General features: G+C 41.6%; 1 protein-coding gene and 1 pseudogene across 1 annotated transcript; one reads left to right on the top strand and one right to left on the bottom strand.

Moving 5' to 3' along the window:
• Positions 1 to 6,443: 6,443 nt before the first annotated feature.
• On the top strand, positions 6,444 to 18,265 carry LOC103974057 (disease resistance protein RPM1-like; annotated as a pseudogene).
• Positions 17,781 to 19,400, bottom strand: LOC103974061 (zinc finger protein 8-like). Its single transcript, XM_009388806.3, has 2 exons — positions 18,854 to 19,400; positions 17,781 to 17,836 (listed from the first exon to the last, which is right to left on the bottom strand). The coding sequence occupies exons 1-2, from the start codon at positions 19,398 to 19,400 to the stop codon at positions 17,781 to 17,783; spliced, it is 603 nt and encodes a 200-aa protein (XP_009387081.2).
• Positions 19,401 to 20,177: the final 777 nt, after the last annotated feature.

Below are 20,177 nucleotides of genomic sequence, written 5' to 3'. Positions count from 1 at the left end.
TCTCATGATGCCTCTCACCTCCTATATAAGAGACCTAAGGATGATGCAATGGAGTCAACTAGTAATTGGAGGTCCAAGAGCACAAGCCAGATTTCTTCGGGTACAAATATTTCCGAGTTAAGATCAATAAGATATACATTTCTTGTTTTTAATTTTCGGCTCATAAATATAAACACACTCTTCTCTTGTTTTATTTTGGCAAAAATTGCAAAGCTTCAAATAATCATATTTCGAAGTATATGTTTCCAAACTCGGATGGGATGGGATACGATATAAATATATGTTGCACGATTATCTTAGCAAATCCAAAATTCATTTAAATCAAGTCTCAGCGTTTTCAACAAATTTAGGATGGCTTAAGCATTTGGATCGATTAATTGAATATATTCTTTCTCTTTTGAATTTAGGTGGTTTAAGCCTTTCAACAATGCCCTATTATGACATCATAATTTTCATATTTCATTTCCTAATCCTAATGGAGAGAGAGAGAGAGAGAGAGAGAGAGAGGATAGACCTCAATATTTAATGCTTCCCGAGCGTTGTTAAATTGATGTGAGAACGTAAATGTCATATAAGTTTGGGATAATATGCTAAAACGAAGGTGTAGAGTGATAGGAAGAATATCAATTGTTATCCGATACATGATTTCTTTATAGTATCTAGATTAAAAGAAAAAGACAAAAGTCACTCTCCGTAGATTTGATAAGAATTAAACGAAGAAGATAGAAAGATAGAAATTGTAAAAGAAACTATGATATGTATAAGATGTAATTGGCTAATACATTTGATAGTGAGCTCTTGATAGCTATTTATACACACTCAGCAGGGAGGTTATACACGTACAGTAGGGAGGATTTTTCAGCTGATGTACGTGAGAAACACGGAGTTGATGTCTGACAACTTGATCTCGCACGAAGTGGAAGTCGATGGCAATGTGTTTCATGCGGGAATGGAACACTGGATTGGCACATAAGTAGGTAGCGCCAATATTATCACAATATATTGTAGGAATAACCATGGAGTTGACGTTGAGTTCCTTGAGCAGATTTGTGACCCAATTGAGTTCAGCAACGGTGGTGGCGATGGCACGGTATTCAGCTTCAGTTGTAGATCGTGCAACCGTCTTTTGTTTTTTAGAACTCCAACTGATTGGAGTGGCTCCAAGGAAGACAATGTATCCTGACGTAGATGTTCTATCATCAAAGTTCCCTGCCCAATCAGCATCAGTAAAGGCATGGAGATGGAGTGAAGTATTTTTGCGAAGAAAAATGCCATAATTAAGAGTCCCTTTAAGATATTGCAAAATTCGTTTGACCGCAAACCAATGCATAGTAGATGGTCGATGCATGAATTGTGATAATTTATTGACGGCAAATGAAATATCTGGATGCGTGAGAGCCAAGTACTGTAAGGAGCCAAGGACTTGTCGATATTGAGTCGAATCTGTAGCAGGACTTCCATCACATAATTTAAGTGATTCACTAGTAGAGAGAGGAGTTGTAACCTCTTTCGCATCCTGCATATTTGTCTTTGATAATAAATCTTGAATATACTTTCTTTGTGATAGGAAGAGACCTGAAGATGTAAATGTTGCTTCCACTCCTAGAAAGTAGCTTAAAGTTCCTAGATCTTTGAGGGAGAAGTGATCGGCCAAGCGCTTTAGAAATGCTTGAGTCTTCAAAGGATCATTTCCTGTGACAATAATATCATCCACATATACTAAAAGATATATTATGCTTCCATTCTGCTGGCAAATGAATAACGAGGTATCAGACTTGGAATTGATGAAGCCAATTGAGGTCAAAAACGAGCCAAGCTCGTTATACCAAGCCCTTGGAGCTTGACGAAGTCCATAAATAGCTTTTTGAAGTTTGCAGACATGCCTCGGATATTGAGGATGAACGAAACCAGGAGGTAGCAGCATAAAGACATCTTCAGTAAGTGACCCCTGTAAAAAGGCATTGTTAACATCCAATTGTCGTATGTGACAGCCCTTTGAGATGGCCAAACTCAATATAAGACGGATTGTTATGGGTTTAACAACGGGACTAAATGTCTCTGTAAAGTCGACACCAGGTCGTTGATGAAACCCTTTGGCGACTAGACATGCTTTATATCTGGCAACAGATCCGTCTGGGTTCCGCTTAATTCAAAAGACCCATTTACACCCGATGATATTTTGTGTGTGATGAAAGGGTACTAAGGTCCATGTAGAGTTGTGGAGGAGAGCATCATATTCGTCACACATGGCTTTACGCCAATGAGAAGATTTTTGGGCTTGAGTGATTGTAGTGGGTTCACTAACCTCAGTGGAGGAACTTGTTATAGCATGTAAGTCAAGGACCTGACGTGGTTTGAAAATACCACTCTTGGAGCGTGTTGTCATTGGATGTCTAGGGGGAATGGAAGTGGTAGATTGTGTTGGTGGTATAGCCGAGGGCGAGTCATTGTCATGGACCGGGCCAACCGTCGGCACAACAATATCACTAGGTCTAGGAGAAGGTAAAGCTAGTGGCAATATTGCCGAGGGTATTACCTCATTAATAGGGGAAACTTGTGAGGAAGGAAGTGGAGAAATAGAGGGAGTGAGAAGCTGTTGAACAGGAGTAATAGTAGTATGCGGATCTTGAGGGTAAGGACTGGACTGTGTCATTGGAGGTTCGTGTGAAGAGATCGGAGGGATATTCCAGTGATGTATGTTTATCGGAGTAGCTTGCATGGTAGGATTATTTTGAAAAGGAAAGACAGACTCCTCAAAAATAACATGACGTGATATAAAGATTTTTTTAGTTTGGGGTTCATAACATCGAAAAGCATTATGTTCAAGGAAGTAGCCTATAAAAGTGCAAGGCTTAGATCGTGGTGTTAACTTATGTGACGCATAGGGACGGAGCCATGGATAACATAAACAACCAAAAACTTTGAGTTTATGAAGGTTAGGAAGCTTGTGGAATAAATTTTCAAATGGTGACTTGTATTGTAAGACTGGAGTGAGCATACGATTAATGAGATAAACTGCAGTTTGAAAGACTATTGACCAAAAAGGTGGTGGCATGGATGCTTGATGTAGAAGGGAGAGACCAGTTTCAACAATATGCCGATGTTTGCGTTCGGCAGAGCCAACCAATTGGGGAGTATGTGGAGGTGACTTGAGGTGTTGTATACCACAAGCAGAGAGACAAGATGTGAGGGCTTGATATTCGCCTCCGCCATAAGAGTAAACCGTTTTAATGGAAGATTGAAAAAAATTTTCGACCAACTTTCGAAAGTTGGTAAATACTATGGAAACATCAGACTTATGGTGGAGAGGATATAACCATGTGTACTTAGTAAAATAATCTATAAAAATGACATAAAAAACGAAACTTGTCAAAAGAAGGAATTGGGGCAGGGCCCCATACGTCAGTATAAATGATTTCAAATGGTTTAGAGCAAGAAATAAAGGTTGTCCCAAAAGGCAGTTTATGACTTTTATTGCAAAGACAAGCATCGCAATGACTGACAGTGCTATTGATTTTCAAGGTAGGAAGAGAATAACGAGAAAGTAATTTTTGCTGGATAAAAGGGGAGGGATGACCAAGACGACGATGCCATACATCAACCGGAGCTGCGACTGAAGAGTGAGCAGTAGGAAGGGTAATTTGCGAAGCGGATGGCCACTCATAAATGTTATCTTTGTTCTGGCCCTGAACCAAGGATGCCCCCGTGCTCAAATCCTTGACAAGAAAAAAGTTAGGAAAGAATTCAATTGAAGTATTATTTTGTTTACAGAATTGAGAAACAGAAATGAGGTTTCTTTTAATGTTAGGTGCACACAAAACATCATCGAGTGTAAAAGTTGTGGTAAGTGAACTAAGCGTTGAGGAACCAGAATGAGTAATAGGAATTCTTTTACCGTCACCGATGATGATATCTTCATTTCCGTCATAGTTGTTGTGGATGGACAAGTTTTGAAGATCAGAGGTGATGTGATGAGAGGCGCCCGAGTCCACAATCCAATTAGGTTGGGTAGGAGTTGGAGTAGCCATGAAATTCGCCTGAGGCCACTGTGATGGAGCAGGGAGCCTGGGGCGAGATCGTCAAACTTTCACAGAGTGTACGACTTTATCACATAGTTGGCAAACAATTCGTTGGTGGCTTGTGAAGTCAGGACGCGACGACTGAGGATTATGAAAGTTACCACCTTGATATGGATGAGGGGGGTTTGGTCTGGGCGCCATAGGGCTGGGAGGCAGCTTAGCCAGACTGTTGTTGACGTGCTTATTGTACTGGTTATTCTTCCTCTTGGATTTTTGATTGACCTGAGCTGTAATAGGTGGTCCGAGTAACATATCATCACGCTTCAAATATGTCTCATAGTCGATCAACTTATCATAAAGTTCTTCGAATGATATTGGTGAGTCGCGTGCCCGAAGAGCTGCTGCCAGTTCTTTGTACTCACCTCCTAGGCCATTGAGGGTATGGATTAGGACTTCTTCATCACTGAGAGAATGACCTATCAAAGCCAAGTCATCGATGATAACTTTGATAGTTTGTAGATAATCAGCAATAGTACTTCCCTCTTATTTTGTTTTCATCAGATTGGAGAGAAGTCCGAGCATACGAGTACGTGAGCGATTTGCCAAAGTTGTTTGTAACTTGCACCATGCTTCTACAGCAGTCGTACATGAGGATATCAGCGGGGCAACGGATCCAGCAACGGAAGCTTGAATAGCTTGGAGGATGAGGCGATCTTGACGTAACCATAGTTTGTGGGCTGGATTTGGCACTGGACTGGGTTCGCCTGGGATGTTGACCATGTCAGGTGGACACGGGAGAGAGCCATCAATGTAACCTAGGAGATCATAACCAAATAGAAGATTAGAAAGTTGTGCCCGCCAAGATGCGTAATTACCGCCTTTGGATAATTTGAAGGGAATGAGTGCTGTAGCATTGATGGTGATAAAACTTTGAGAAGTACTCAGAATTCCTACAGAAACAGGGATAGGAATATCGGAAGGGGAAAATGAAGACATCCCAGATATTTTGTGGCGGTTTAAATAATAAAAGATATAGGAGGGAGAGAGGAGGAGAAAAGCAGATCAATGCGCTGTAGAGGAGGCTGCAGTGATGAAGCTACAGTGATGAACTGCAGAGGAGGCTGCAGCGCGATGCAGAATGCAGGAGAGATTGTTGCAGCGAGGTGGGAGAAATCTCTGCAGCTTGCAGCGATTTCTGCAGCGATGCTGGAGAAATCTGCAAGGTTGGAGATAGTTGCAGTAATGCAGTGTTGGAGTTTGGTGGCCGGAAGAGCGACGGAGTTGTCAGCGGAAGACTTCGGTTGGCAAGGGAGCAGCAGCCGGCGGTAGAAACAAAGGTCGTGATTGTGCTTCCTTTAGGAGCGTTGCCCACGGATCTGATATTAGCAACCGCAAGTGCTGCAGTAGGCTGCAGTGAATGGCTACGGCTGAGGGGTGGAGACATCGCCACGAGAGGGATGGTAGAGCGGCTGCGGTTGTGACCCAAGGGGAGGCGGTGGACTCCGGTCGGGAAGCAGTTGTGAGGAGTCAAACAGCGAGAAGACGACAGATAGAAATTATAAAAGAAACTATGAAATGTATAAGATGTAATTGGCTAATACATTTGATAGTGAGCTCTTGATAGCTATTTATACACACTCAGCACGGAGGTTATACACATTCAGTTGGGAGGATTTTTCTCAACTACTTAGAGATTTCCTCAACTGCCTTGAGGAAATCTTATCTACTTATCAACATTGTCCCCTTATTTTCATCGTGTGAATAAAAGATCAAAAGATTGTTAGAGGCAACTACATCCTCATATAATATTTTATCAAATATTCTGTCATTTTATAATCAAATATAAAAATTCATCTTTAATATAAAAAAAATAAAAAAAAATTATATTTTGATCTATCTATGTTCATATTCATCTATTTCGAGTTACTAACTTGAAGATAAATAAAAAAACGTCTCTTGATCTCGGTCTTTATGCAAATGACATATTAAGAGTTTGACATTTTCACTTCATGATCTCGGTCTTTATGCAAATGACATATTAAGAGTTTGACATTTTCACTTCAGAGTCAAACCCTATGCATACGGGTCCGGATCATATTGGGCTAACCACGACGTTAATAACATAATTTTGTAATATAAAATTTTTCAATTATCCATTCTCTCGACTCAACTTAGAAGATGATCATAAGAGAATAAGAAGTCCGTGAGGTGCCGAGTTAATACATGGATCGTGCAAGAAGCATAGTTATATGTAAACAAACCGCATCCAAATCCGGCCGGTCTAAATGGATCTCTAAAAAACCAGATTAAACCGAATGACACATGCGGGTTTGTAGGGGCGTGCACCGTCCGGTTTTGTAACCCTCGCCTTCAAATGTATTTATTTGCTGTCGAATGCTTCCATCCCTTTGAGGATTAGGGAATAATAAAATAAATTAAATCTTCGGGCCCAAATCCGAGCTATGTCCCTCCTCCTCTCCACCTTACGCCGTCCTCCGCCCTCCGCACTCCGCCTCCGTGCCCGGTGGCGATGGCGTTCTTGACGAGGTGGAGGGCGGGCATGGGAGGAGATGAAGGCAGCAGCGACGGGGTCGGAACCGAAGTCGAGGCGATGGAGGCGGAGACAGCAGCGAGGGGTGCACCACAAGGAGAGCGGCGAGCGACGGCGGCACCGGTGAGTTTTAGCGCATGAGTGAGTAATCTTTGGCCGACTAGTGATACAAAGACCAACATCTACGCACATAAAGATGCTAGATATGCTCGTAACATCCACCCCCACTCGTTTATGTTCCATCAACCCCGTTCAACAACTTTTTTCAGCCTCAGAGGTATAATGGCATGGGCTAATTATAGATTATCCCGCCTCTGTAGCTCCCCGATCCCTCAACTTAAATAATTTATATTAGAATCCCTATACGAAAGTGAAATATCTAGTTTTATTTGATCTGATGCCGTCGATTTTACCTATAGAAGCATAAAAACGATGTGTAAAAATATAATTTTAATATCTTAGTTATGTTTTTAATGATAACGGATTGTCACTGACTTAGCTGAAATTGTCTAAGTCGTTAGGTACCCTTGCAGTAAAGTCACGGACTTAGCTGGAGTTGCCTAAGTCGTGAAACACCATTACGCCAACTCTTCAGACTTAGTTGGGATTGCCTAAGTCATGAGGTGCCCTTGCAACATATGCGTCTGCAAAGGAGCAGTCTAGTTGCAACCTCGTACAGGTTCCGAAGGATCTGTAAAACAAAAAGTTGATTAGATTGAAAACAAACGACGGACAAGTCCCAACATCTCGCGAAGAGAGAAACTTTACAAGTAATTCAACGAGCACCTTGAGTATAAGAGAGAAAAGAGATGAAGGAGAAAACAAGGACTTTAGAAGGTAGAACGAACAGTTGCAAGTTCACAAACAACTGCTCACCGGGTGCTAGGCGCAAAGGCAAGTTCCCGTCAAGTTAGCGTGCTAACTTGTGAAGATTGTTCAACACCTGATAATAAATCGAAGCCCCATCCAGCCCTGTGCCATCGGGGGGGTTCCAGGGTGCTGAGATGGTTGACGTTTCGCGTGCAATTGCGGTTTGCAGAAAACAAGCCGTGGCACGCGAAAACGGAGCCATTTTGGGGCAATTCGGCCCGACGCGACGAGCGGTCGCACTATAGCGCTGTAAACTGTCGTTGTTTACATCTTCCAAGCAAAAACATATAAAACCAAGGCAAATCATGTTGCCATGTCTCTGTACAAGCATGCAAAAGCGACGAATGGTTCGTTGAACGAAGTTGTTACGGGTGCACGATGACCGTTCGTGACAGGATGGCGACACCATTGGGGTTGCAAGTGCTTGTTGAAATAAGGAGGGAGAGCAACGACAAGAGATGAGGTGACGACCCAGAGCTCTGCTCTGCATCCGCTGTCACAGACAAAATTCTAAATAGAATGTTTGATGTAATGCTTATGTATGTCCGTGCCTTTTGGTTTGTTCATGCTTTGCACAATATGTAGAGGGACGATCGAAGGCTTAACAACCCTATTTTAGTTGGGTTTGGTGGCCTTTTTGGCTTGTAAATAAAGGTTGTGTCATGTGGACACTTGTGAGAGATATTCGGTCTGTAGTGGACTATTTTGACCCTTTGTTGTGCAACCATTCAGAGCTTGTAAAGTGTGTTTGTAATTTGCATTGGCTATGAAGTGTTTTCGGAAATGTTTGCTTGTGGATCCCGAGTGAGATGTTTTCTTTAACCCGTTTTCTCTTTTGTAGGTCCTAAGGGACCATAAGAGGTTTTGAGGAGGCCGACTTTTGCGGACGGACATGCAAGGGTGTCGCACGACTTAGGCAAAACCAGTTAAATCTGTGACAGATGATATCATAGTAGGACAAGCACTTATAAAAACACTTGGCATGCAAACGTGGGGACCTAACTGGGCTGCGTTGAGGGCAGTCAGCACGCGCGATCGTTTAGGAGAAAATGGGCATGAAGATGTAGGGAAAAGGAGTCGCTCGGAGGAGCGGACATCTGAGATTGACATTCAGAGATATGGCCAATCCTTCGCGCAAGAGGCACCACGAGAATAAGCAAGCTTAGAAGAATGCGTAGCTCACAAAGGTTGGGATGGCTGAGTTCGAGCTACGGCTCGATGTTGACAACTATACTTGATGGTGCTCAAGGCAAGCGAGACGCTTGGTAAAGGATGAGACCATACAAGGTGGAATGAGTTGTTCAGCGACCAAAAGAGTTGTGCAAAGCTCACAGAGGTGAGGGGAATTGCTAATTCGAAGAATTCGGTACTCATGCAAGGGCTTGTATGCGGACGATGGAATGCTCGCGACCATCCCAAGGCGACTAAAACTCGGCGCCATGGAGCATTGAAACTTTCTCTTCGGCATGAGAAGGATACGTCCGTAGGAGGCTGAAGTGTGCAGCGAGTTTAACATGTTGCTAGGCCTTGAGTGGTGCAGCGGGGGTTGTATTGACGTAGAGTCGCAATCTAGCAAGTGCGTTTGCAGGAGGCAGAATAATGCACAGTTTGTTCAGCAAGTCGGAGTAGCCCAAGGGGATGGTGATCTTCGAAACTTTCAGAGGGAAGGAAACGAAGAGAGATATTGCTCTAACAGGATAGATACTCAAGAGGGATAAGTCCCGACTCTCCTGAGGGAGAACCATGTGCAACGGACCGCACATGTTGAGGAGTACCTCAAAACAACTTCACAAAGATCAATGGACCGCACATGTTGTCATAGAGTGGTGTTTCATCTAGGTGTGACCCAAGAGCGGGTGGATGAAGATCAATTGCCAAAGAAGCGAACACAATCAAAGGTGGAAGAGAATGTGTTGGCAGAGGTCACACATAGAGGGATCGCAATCCGAGTTCATCCCACAATGATCAGAATGCAATGGAGATGTCACCAGGAGGCGACATGGTGCAGCGGATCGTGGTGGAATAGTTCGTGACAATGCGATACACACAGATTGCAGTCCCGTGAGGGACTATATCATACGGAGGTATGATCGAGAGCTACTGGGAGCTCCACTTCGATGAATAACACGACAACAAGAAGAGCTATGGATTTAAGGAGTGAAGGCAATGGTACCGTAGAGGCGGGTCTTCCGTGTGTGCATCGAATTTTGCATTGGATGAAAGCCTTGATTATCAGCATATGAGGGTTGTGTACTACCGAGGGAAAAGTTCGAATGCGAGTACCAGTGAGTCCCATGGGAGGGACTTGATCATGCAGAGATATGATCGAAGCAGTTGGAGAGTTGGACTACTCCAGAGTCCATATTCGTTTAAGGGAGCCCGACAAATTAGAGGACAAGGTTGGGTAAGCGAACGTTGCTACTAAGGAAGCTAAGGAGAACAGAATCGGTGTGAACCCTGCAACATGATGGTAGAGACCACGCATGGGAGTTGCAGTCTGTCTTTCCATCGACTAAGGGGAACTGCTTGGAGAGCACAAAGGTGTTGAAGCAGAGGGTCGAAAAGGGCGAGGATGCGACGACGAGTCCAGAGGGACTTAGTTATCCAAAAACCAAGCATCGGTTAGAATGGAGGTGGACTCGGAGGAGTGCCATAGTGCCATATAGGCAGATCTACCGATCGTGAAGAAAGAGATGCAGATGTGAGGCGACGGATAGTAGGGCCATGGGCATGACAACGCCATGGTACCGTAGAGGCGGGACTTCCGTGAAGTCATCGATCCCTTGTTCTCATGGAGGGAGAACGTTTGGTCATGAAAGGGGCCGAGAAGGTGGAGCATGCTGAGGCAAACTCTAAGTATCAAGATAAGGCTGAAGGGTAGAGGCCAAGGAACTTTGTAAGACCGGTGTCAATGAGCTTCTCATCAAAATAGCCGAAAGTGAAGGACTTCAGGTTGTGCAAGAGTGCACGACCAAGGAACAAAGCAGGCAGTACGCGGTGCTGTACCTTTGCTACTTAGTGGAGTAGGCGGTAGGGTTGATAGAGAAGACGGTATAATCCTAAAGGCGACCAAAACTATTAGAGACTTACTCCAAGTTTGGGTGAAAACTTTCTGCATTCCAGAAGTTCGATGACATTGAGAAGGTGAATCACAATAGCTAACTCAACGCAAGGAGTGCAAACACTTCAAGTTCTTCAGAAGTGTGCGCAAAGAGCAGACGAAGGCTAGTAACCAGCTCGATGCATGAAGTACAACCCTTGAGGAGGCGGGCGAAGTCAAGTAACTTTTGCCTTCTCAACTCTTAAGAGAATGGGTGAAACCGAGTACCCCAATTCTCTTATCTATCCAACAGAAGAGCTCTGCATAAATTCAAAGACCCTTCAAAGATAATGGAAGACAATAGTTGTCAAATCTTCACTGGTGGTGATTAGTGCTACTGAGAGTAGATTATCCGCTTCATTTCCCAACAGAATGACAATCGAAAGCGGAAGTGATGTGAATCTACTTGGAAGTGACAACTAAGTGAAAGAAGAGTCGATGGACAAATTTGGTGGAGGAAGGACCCAAAACTTCAAAAGTTTACGAGGCGATGCTCGTTAAAGCTCCAACAAGCATCCACCCAATTCAAGCAGAATGAGACATTTGGGAGACTGGCGTATAGTAAGGATGGTCTTTTCCTTCATCTGAAGGATCCGCAAGGACCAACTGGGATCAATGCAACTCAGCCAACCCCACACTAGAGTCGGAGTCATTGGCGAGTTGAAGTAGCATGGTGGATCAAAAGTTCGACTACCTAACAACAACAGCAGAGAGCAGCTAGGAGCTAAGAGGCGCATTGCAGCTGAAGCGGAAGATTAAAGACTCAGCAAAGGCGAGGAGTTGCAGTGTCGGCAAAGGCTTCGACGAGGACGTCGAAGGAATAAAATAGGGGAGAATGTCACAGACAAAATTCTAAACAGGATGTTTGATGTAATGCTTATGTATGTCCGTTTCTTTTGGTTTGTTCATGCTTTGTACAGTATGTAGAGGGACGGTCGAAGGCTTAACAACCCCATTTTAGTTGAGTTTGGTGGCCTTTTTAGACTTGTAAATAAAGGTTGTGTCATGTGGACACTTGTGAGAGATATTCAGTCTGTAGTGGACCATTTGTTGTGTAACCATTCAGAGCTTGTAAAGTGTGTTTGTAATTTGCATTGGCTATGAAGTATTTTCGGAAATGTTTACTTGTGGATCCCGAGTGAGGCGTTTTCTCTAACCCGTTTTCTCTTTTGTAGGTCCTAAGGGACCATGGGAGGTTTCGGAGAGGTTGGCCTTTGCGGACGGACACGCAAGGGTGCCGCACGACTTAGGCAAAACCAGCTAAGTCCGTGACATTGCGTCGGCGTCGATGCAATCGTCGAGCGACGTCGATGCAGATGCAGAGCGTCAGCATCTTCGTCGGCGCGTCACCTCTCATCACCACTCTCCTTATCACCAATAGCCACTCGTGACCCCAATGGTGTTGTCCTTCGCCACCATCGAAAACGTAACTGGGACGTTGAAATTATCTTTTTGCCCATCGTTTTCGTGCTTCCGTCAATAAAATCGCTGGTATTAGGAAAAATAAAGCTAGATGTTTCATTTTTGTAACTATAGGGAATCCAATGTAAATTTTTTGTCTAGGGATCAGGATGCTAAAGAGGTATAACTACATGTGGTAATATGTAATTAGCCCTAATGACACAGACCTTTACAATTTTGATTGTTGATATCTTATGTATTGCTAGATGCATACCTTTTAGTGCTTAATAATTTTCTCTTTTTTCAATTTTTTGTAAAATATGATATTTTATTTTTTTCTTTAATGTTGTTCTTTTTTTATTTTTATATAATTTTATATTTTCTGATTTTTTTAGTTGATCATATGGTCAAACAGGTTGACACTCACAAAATCTTTCTATATGTTTTAAATATTCTTCGTATATATTAGCTTAATGATTTTATATCTTTATTCTTGAATATGCAGTCTGACCAATTGACCCATCAATCCAACTAGTGATCCAGTGATCAAGGTTTGGCCAGGATTGCCCGGTCCATTGTATGATAAGTACAAGCATTAGAACATCTAATGATGAGCCATTCAAAGATCATTTCTCTTAATAAAGAAGTCATCCAAATTTAATTTGTCCCACCAGAAAGACTGTTGTGAAGTCGGCCATTGGCATGACGCTCTTCCTTTATGGGTGGAAACTGTACTAAGATTTCAATAGTTATATGAACTATAAAGAGAATCATGTCAAATATAGTGACTTTTGTGCTATTGACATTTGACATCATAAATAGTATCCAATGTGAACTAAAATTTAAGGGTAATTTAAGATCTAAAACACAATAAAAGTTCTGTTTTGTAACATTCTCCGTATTATGAAATCAGATACATTTATAAGTCTATTTTCCTTCACTAAACATTGAATTTTCTAACAAATAATGCAGCGTTTTTGAGACACATATAGATTGAATTGTATAGAACTGGGTATTATAATTTACAATTTTATGCGAATTAAAAATGGTTGCTATTAGTTTAACCTAAACAACATTTGCAACGTGAACAATTTTCATTGCCATGTTGCAAACACCTCTCTTTCTACTGCTTGCCACTCCTAAGTATAGGAATTGAGTTTCCTTTGATTGATTGAGTCAGTGGGAAAGTGGAAATGTGAGCTGGAGAACCATTTTGGTTTATAAAGAATTTTAGAAGAGTTTATTCTAGGTAAAAAAATAAGCAAAAATCATTACTTAGTTGGCCTAGAAGCTTTAAGAGTTGTGTGGAAAGATGAAAAGTCTTTTGGTCTTTTAAGGAGTTGACCTTGGGACTCTACTTTTATATTAAGTGCACTTTTTACTTTTCAGTTATGATAAGTTTTTTTAAAGCTACTTAGGTCTCCTAGAAGTCACATTTTAGGTTTCCGAAGGACCAAAACGTATACAAGTTCCTTAAAAGCCAAAAGATAAAATCTATAAGGTTACTCTTGGGAGGTTACTCTTGGGAATCATTGTCTTCATTTGATTATCTATACTAAGGCTCCTAAACCCCTATATCAATGGATAAAACACTTCATATTTAGATGAAAAAAATTGCATCTTCTCGCTCCTAGTCGCTTACTCTCCTCTTTAATCTCACTCCTCTCTTGTTTTCTCTCTATTTCTCTTCCTGTTCTATTTCAGTTGGTTTCAGAGCCTTTCAAGCAGCAAAAACTCACAGATACGTGCACCTTCAACATCAACCCCTTGCATGTGGAGTTGGATTTTGGGAACTGTCCCTATGGAATTGGTGGATCACTTGGCTCTCGATGCCTAGCAATTTTTGAAAACTTCCTAATATTTTTTTCATAAACACTTCAGATTTTGATGAAATAAACTTGCATCTTCTCTCTCCTAGTCTCTTATTCTCCTCTTTAATCTCACTCCTCTCTTGCTCTCTCTCTATCTCTCATCCAGTTCTACATCATCTTGCCTTTGTTCAAAAAGCACGAAATACAGAGGGATGGTCTTGGGAAATAGGTTCAGTTCATAATTGCATAAAAGATCAGATGCGAAGAATGCCCTCTTTGTGTCATTATCCTTTGTTTTCCTAATCACTCTTTGGGTATCAAGTAATTCTATTTCATTATGTTTTCCCAGCTACTTTGAAGAATAAAGTGATTCTTGTTAGATTATCTATGCAGGAGATTATAATCCAACTATCCAAGAATGAATTGCTGTTCATTTCAGATAAAGGGATAATTTCCTTTTCTTTCCAAAAGCAAATTTGTTTATTAAATTAAACAATGGGTTCTTTGTTCATTACATTTCTAATATTTTTATATTAATTGAGAATCAAGGATAATATATTATGTGGAAAGCTAGAAATTCACATTAATTACAAGAGTACTTAGTTGTGTCTTGACTTTGTTTCTAGGTACCTACAAAACATTTATGTATTTATGAAAAAAAAGTATAGGTTACATGTGCTTTGTTTACACAAATTGTGTTTATGTGTAAAACCTCATCCTCATGAAAGTTAGGTGATTAATATACATTGATATAAATTCTGCACATATAGTTAGGAAAAAATACATTTCCTGATTGCACTAGCATTCTAGTTAAAGCAGAAGTCTGTAGTTTAGATTTACATTTTTAGGGTCAAATGTTTATACATCGTCCTTTTAAAGGTTGAAAGTTAATTTTATATTTATTACATGCCATAATTTATTTGACTTCTATCAATAAAGGAGTTAGCACAGATCATAGGATTATTTTAGGATTTTGAAATATAGTGACACTTGAATGGGTTTAAGGATGAATACTATTGAAGGAAAATTAACATAATTTACACATAGGAACTTAAGTGAGTGGGGAAAAAATTCTTGGGAGATGGATAGTGATTCATATAAGATTTAATATACTGGAAAAGCTAAATAAAGAATGATCTAGTTTCTATTCTGAACAAATGTTTCACAGAAAATGTTGCAAAGAATTTGAGATAGAGTACCATGAGAAGGTACTTGTGCATTCTTGATGATGTATGGAATCCAGGTGCATTTTTAGATTTGAAAAGTGCTCTTCATGATAGCAATCATGGAAGCAGAATAGTGATCACTACATGTTTGAATGAGGTGGCTTCAGTAGCAGATCAGGTGCGCTGTATGGTGCTTCGCAAACTTTATCAAAGTGAAGCATGGAAGCTATTCTGCCAAAAGGCATCTTGGAAAGAAGACGAAAGTTGTCCGCATGATATAGAGGAATGAGGGTAAGATTGTTGAGAAGTGTCAAGGCCTACCACTAGCTGTTGTGGCCATAGCCAGAATCATGTCACTCAAAAGGAAAACTGAGACAGAATGGAAACATGTTTATGAGAAACTAAGTTGGGAGTTCACTAACATCCCAAGCTTGGACAGTGTATAGCAAGTTCTGAACGTGAGCTATGGTGATCTACCAAGTCATTTTAAGAATTGCATCTTACACTGTAGCATCTTTCTGGATTATAAACTCAAGAGAAAGAAGTTGATCAGGCTTTGGAGCTGAAAGTTTTGTCCGAGACAGAGCAACACAGACTTTGGAAGAAGTTGCAGAAGAATTTCTCAATGAACTCATCCATCGGTCCATGCTGCACATCGTAGAGAGGAATAGCTTTGCAAGGGTGAGGCGATGTTGAATGCATGATATTGTGTGTGATTTAACTCTATCAACAGCCACAAAAGAAAATTTAGTACCACGTGGAAAGATTCAGAATAAGCACATCTGGGCGATGAATCTCGGCGATTGTCGGTTCACAACTGTGCCACTAACAGCATCTTGATCCCGATGGATTTTTCTCGCATTCAGTCTTTGTTCGTATTCAAGCGTGACTCATCTCTAACCAGCTTGATATACTCTATATCATGTCATGCTAGATATCTGAGAGTTATAGATCCAGAGAATGCAGATATTGACAGAATTCCTGATGTGTTTATGGATCTATTTAACCTGCACTATTTGGGTTTGAGGAAGACAAAGGTTAAACAGGTTCCAGACTACATAGGGCGGCTTCTTTATCTTCAAACCTTGGATCTCTGTTACACTCAAATACAGAAGCTACCAAAAGGAATTACCCAATTATAGAAACTATGGCACCTGCTCGCTCTTAGTTTGAAAGAGGAAAGCCGTCATGTTTTTCATTTCTTGGCCTATGTAAAAGTTCCAAATGGCCTGCAAATCTTATGAGCTTACAACACATTGACATTGCTGCAGATGAGGAGTCAGTGGAGTGACTTGGGAACTTGACCCATCTCAGATTGCTCAACGTATCTGAAGTTTGAGGAATCGACTGCCCAGAATTGAGTGCCTCAACATCGCAAATGCCTTTACAAGTTGTGCATCACTGCTTACAACGAGTATGAGGGTTCTCTGGTTGCAAGATATCAGCCCCATCCTCAAGAATCTTGAAAAGCTCCATCTTCATGGAAAGACTTGTGGAACCAGTCGTAAAGGAGCAACTCCATGCACGATGACTCGTCGGGCAGCTTAAGGCATGTGTGGTTGTTGTATCACTAATCATCGCCTGACTGAAATCACAAATCAGGGATATGGCATGCATCTGGAGGGGTAGAGGGGGTTGGGTCAATGGCAGTACAATTTTGGATGGGCACCATGTCCATGGCTCTGTATTGCAGTCCTGGGCTTTTGCTGCTCTCGGAGTAAATCTTCAGGAGCTGCGCTTAGGCTGGAGTGGACTGAAGGAAGATCCACTTCCAGCTCTCTACCACCTTCACTATTTTTCAGTGCACTATGTTCACAAGGCATACGATGGTGAGCAGCTATGCTTCAGCACAGACTGGTTCCCTAAACTTCAAGAGCTTCGTCTACTTCATTTATGTCTCAAAAGGATCATAATAGAGAAAGGTTCCATCGCCAACCTGCGAGTTCTAATAATGGAAGGCTTGCTGAAATTGATGATTTTCCCCAAAGTTATTGAGTTCCTAACTTTCCTTCGGAAACTATACTTCAAAGAGTGCAATGACTTCTACCACATGATCCAGGGAGATCGGAGAAGCAGTGTGGAACACATTCCAAAAGTCTTGGGCAAAAACCAAATTGATGGTACGAAGACCATTGAAGTCTTAAGCTGGCCCAATGGCATAACACATCCTGCTCTTTCGCAGGTACTCAATTTCGAAATCCCACCTGGCTTGCTTGTCTCTCGGTCTCTGCTTATTCTCATAATTTATCCATTGTTGTATGGGTACAAAATTGTTTGCTATACCATGCACACAAAAGGGTGGAGTCACTCTGGCCACTAGCCAGTTAATGTTTTTCTGGGCAGAAGTAAACATTCTTGAAACCTTTTACGGGGGACATGGCCTTAATTGATCTGATGTGGAGGACACACATGAGCCCCAATCATCAGGGTAAGAGAAGCTACATCACTCCTAAAGAATCTCATGGGTGATTCATTCACCCTAAACAATAGAGTCTAATGTATTTTAATATACTTCATAGTATTATATTTTCAATTTGCATTTGAACTTTCTTTGGCTTATTCAATTTTAAATAAACACAAATAATGAGTAGATATTGATGCATGCATGTTCTCATATCAATGAAATTATCTTTTTGTACAACAGGGTATTAAATGCATGCTTAATAGTTTAATCCACATCCATGTAGGTATGGCAACATATTTATACGTATTTGAGTAAAATATTTACATTTCATGATGAGGGAAACCATTCTCATTGTGAACTCGTATCATTCTCATTTTTATGCCTCAAAATCTTACAAGATTGAAGAAAATGAGACATGCAAATTCCACAACTCAATTTTGAAGAACTAAATCTGCATTCTAGCCTCCAGGAGCCAATTCTGCAAACCACTCCATGCTGCTGTCAACAATTGCCACTGCAAGAACCAAGACCGGAAAACTGTCATATCAACTCATTGGAGCCTAGTCCTGGAGAGCAACACAATCTGTTGACGCCTGTCGCCAAAGAACAACACAATTTGTTAGAACAAAGTCTTGGAGGACATGACATCCTCCAAAAGTGATCTAGGGAAAAAATGAGGTACGTTGCGGAGTCTCATGAATCAAATTTATGTCTTATTTTGTATGAAGTAATCACTCCAATTATATAGCAAGCAATAAATCACTTTTTGATTAGAGTTCATGGTTAATGTTCTCTTCTGATACCAATTAAAAATTCTATCCAATTTGCTAATGAAATTATTGATGTATTTTCATTCATATGTGAGAGATTGTATTCATGTATCAACTTATTGCTCATAAACATTAGTTGAACCAAAATAGTTGGATGGGTTGTTATTATTGTACCCGACTTGTATGATTGAAAGCTTGAGATTTTTATTGGTACTTCTGTTACCATTTTTTTTTTCTTTTTATTTATTTATTGTATTTTAAATATCAGGGACTTATCTCTGCTATTGTTGTACTACATATCTGATGACGTATATATGTGATCATATTGTTATAAGATCCAACGATGTATATGTTATCATATTGTTATTGAGTTACTTTGTTGGACTCTTGTTATTTTCGGAAAGACATTTGTACTCATTTCCATTGTTGGTCAGAAATAATTATATATTTAGGCTGAGCTGCTATACACTGTGATTTCTCTTTCCCCAAAAAGATTTCTAGTTCCACCTGATATGATATCCAATGCAATCATGCAATTTTAGGAGAGGAGATTAAGGTGGCCTTGCATTGTAATGTCCCCGAGTTTTCCAACCTGTAATAAGATAGGCAATTGGAGAGGTGACTCACTACACACCATCCATTAGATAGTTCGATCTAAAATATATTATAAAACAGTAGTTTGATTTAAATATATTATAAGTGCAAATCCAAATTCACGGTCTCACTGACACTCAACATTGATTCACATACATACTCGTTACTTGTGGCAGTAGTAGCACAAGAAACTGCATCATTACCGGCACCACCCGCTTTCCACACATCTCCTTGCATCAGAGGTAATGGCATCATTCGATCACAATAAATCAAGCCGACGCCCGTGCCACCACGCACCACTGCAGGAACTCCCCGTAGCAATGGCCTACCGGTCATCGGCTGCGTCCCCGGACCGTGCCTACCGAAGAAACCAGCTCCGGCGCTGACACTAGCGCGCCATGAAGGGTGGTGAGGCAAACGAAGGCAGTCACTGAGGCCGCACACACTGTGGCCACCGGTCTCCATGGCCGGACCGAACTGAACATGCCTCGTCCGCAGACGCTCACGCTTGTGCGCGTTCTGGTGCCCGCCGAGGGCTTGAGAGGTGGGGAAGTGGCGGCAGCAGTAGTGGCACCCGAAGCGGCGGCCGCTCTTGCTCCTGCCGCCGTCGCCGCCGCGATCGCGGGAGACGTCGATGCCGAAGAGGCGGATGCCGGAGACGGCGGAGGAAGGCTTCTTGCAGGCGGCAAGATCATAGGTCGCGAGCTCATCCATCTTGGTCGGAGGTGTGTGATAGGCTTAAGGATTTTGGGGGGGGGGGGGGGGGTGTGGGGCGAGAGAGAATATATAGATCTTTGCACTGAGATCTTGTCTTTTTCGTTAAATGTCTCTCCTGTTGTCGAGGGAGAACTCTCTCCTGGAGTTGTGGACGAGTTAAATGGCCTTTGGCGTCGTATACCAAGAACAGTTGGTGCACAGACCTCTCTCTCTCTCTCTACTCTTATTGCTGGAGAAAGGATTTTTCTTCTTCTTTTCAGATATTATTTTAGAGAGCAGAACAAGAGGGAAGCACTACTAGGATCATCTCATCTTCTGTGCTTTTAACAAGCCAGTAAACAACGCATCACATCACCCCCATCTCTCTCTCTCTCTCTCTCTCTCTCTCTCTGGCTTTCATGCATGTGTCACCAAGAGTCAAAATGAGAGAAGGGAACTTGACAAGCTCTGATGTTTGTGATGGTGAGTCTTATTCTATAAAGTGTGCGTCTCTCCTTGGTACTGTTTGCTTTAGCTGTTGGTTTCTATGTTCGTATCAGCCAGTGTCTATATTGGACAACCAAGTCCTAAAACATGTTAGGTGATTGATTTAATAGTGGTAGATCCTCTCATACGTCATGAGATTTTGAGCTAAGCTACTTTCCCTCTCCAACTTCGTGCATGTTTAGTTAGAAACCCTAGCCAAACTTTATGCTTGGAAGATTAAGTTTGTTATCTTTGCATAAAACTTAGGTTATTTTTCCTTTAGGATGTCGACCAGTTTAGCCGGTAATG

This window comes from Musa acuminata, chromosome BXJ3-11 (assembly GCF_036884655.1).
Source record: "Musa acuminata AAA Group cultivar baxijiao chromosome BXJ3-11, Cavendish_Baxijiao_AAA, whole genome shotgun sequence".
Lineage (NCBI taxonomy): Eukaryota > Viridiplantae > Streptophyta > Magnoliopsida > Zingiberales > Musaceae > Musa > Musa acuminata.
Note: the sequence above shows the minus strand (reverse complement) of the source record. Positions and strands in the feature narration are given on the sequence as shown.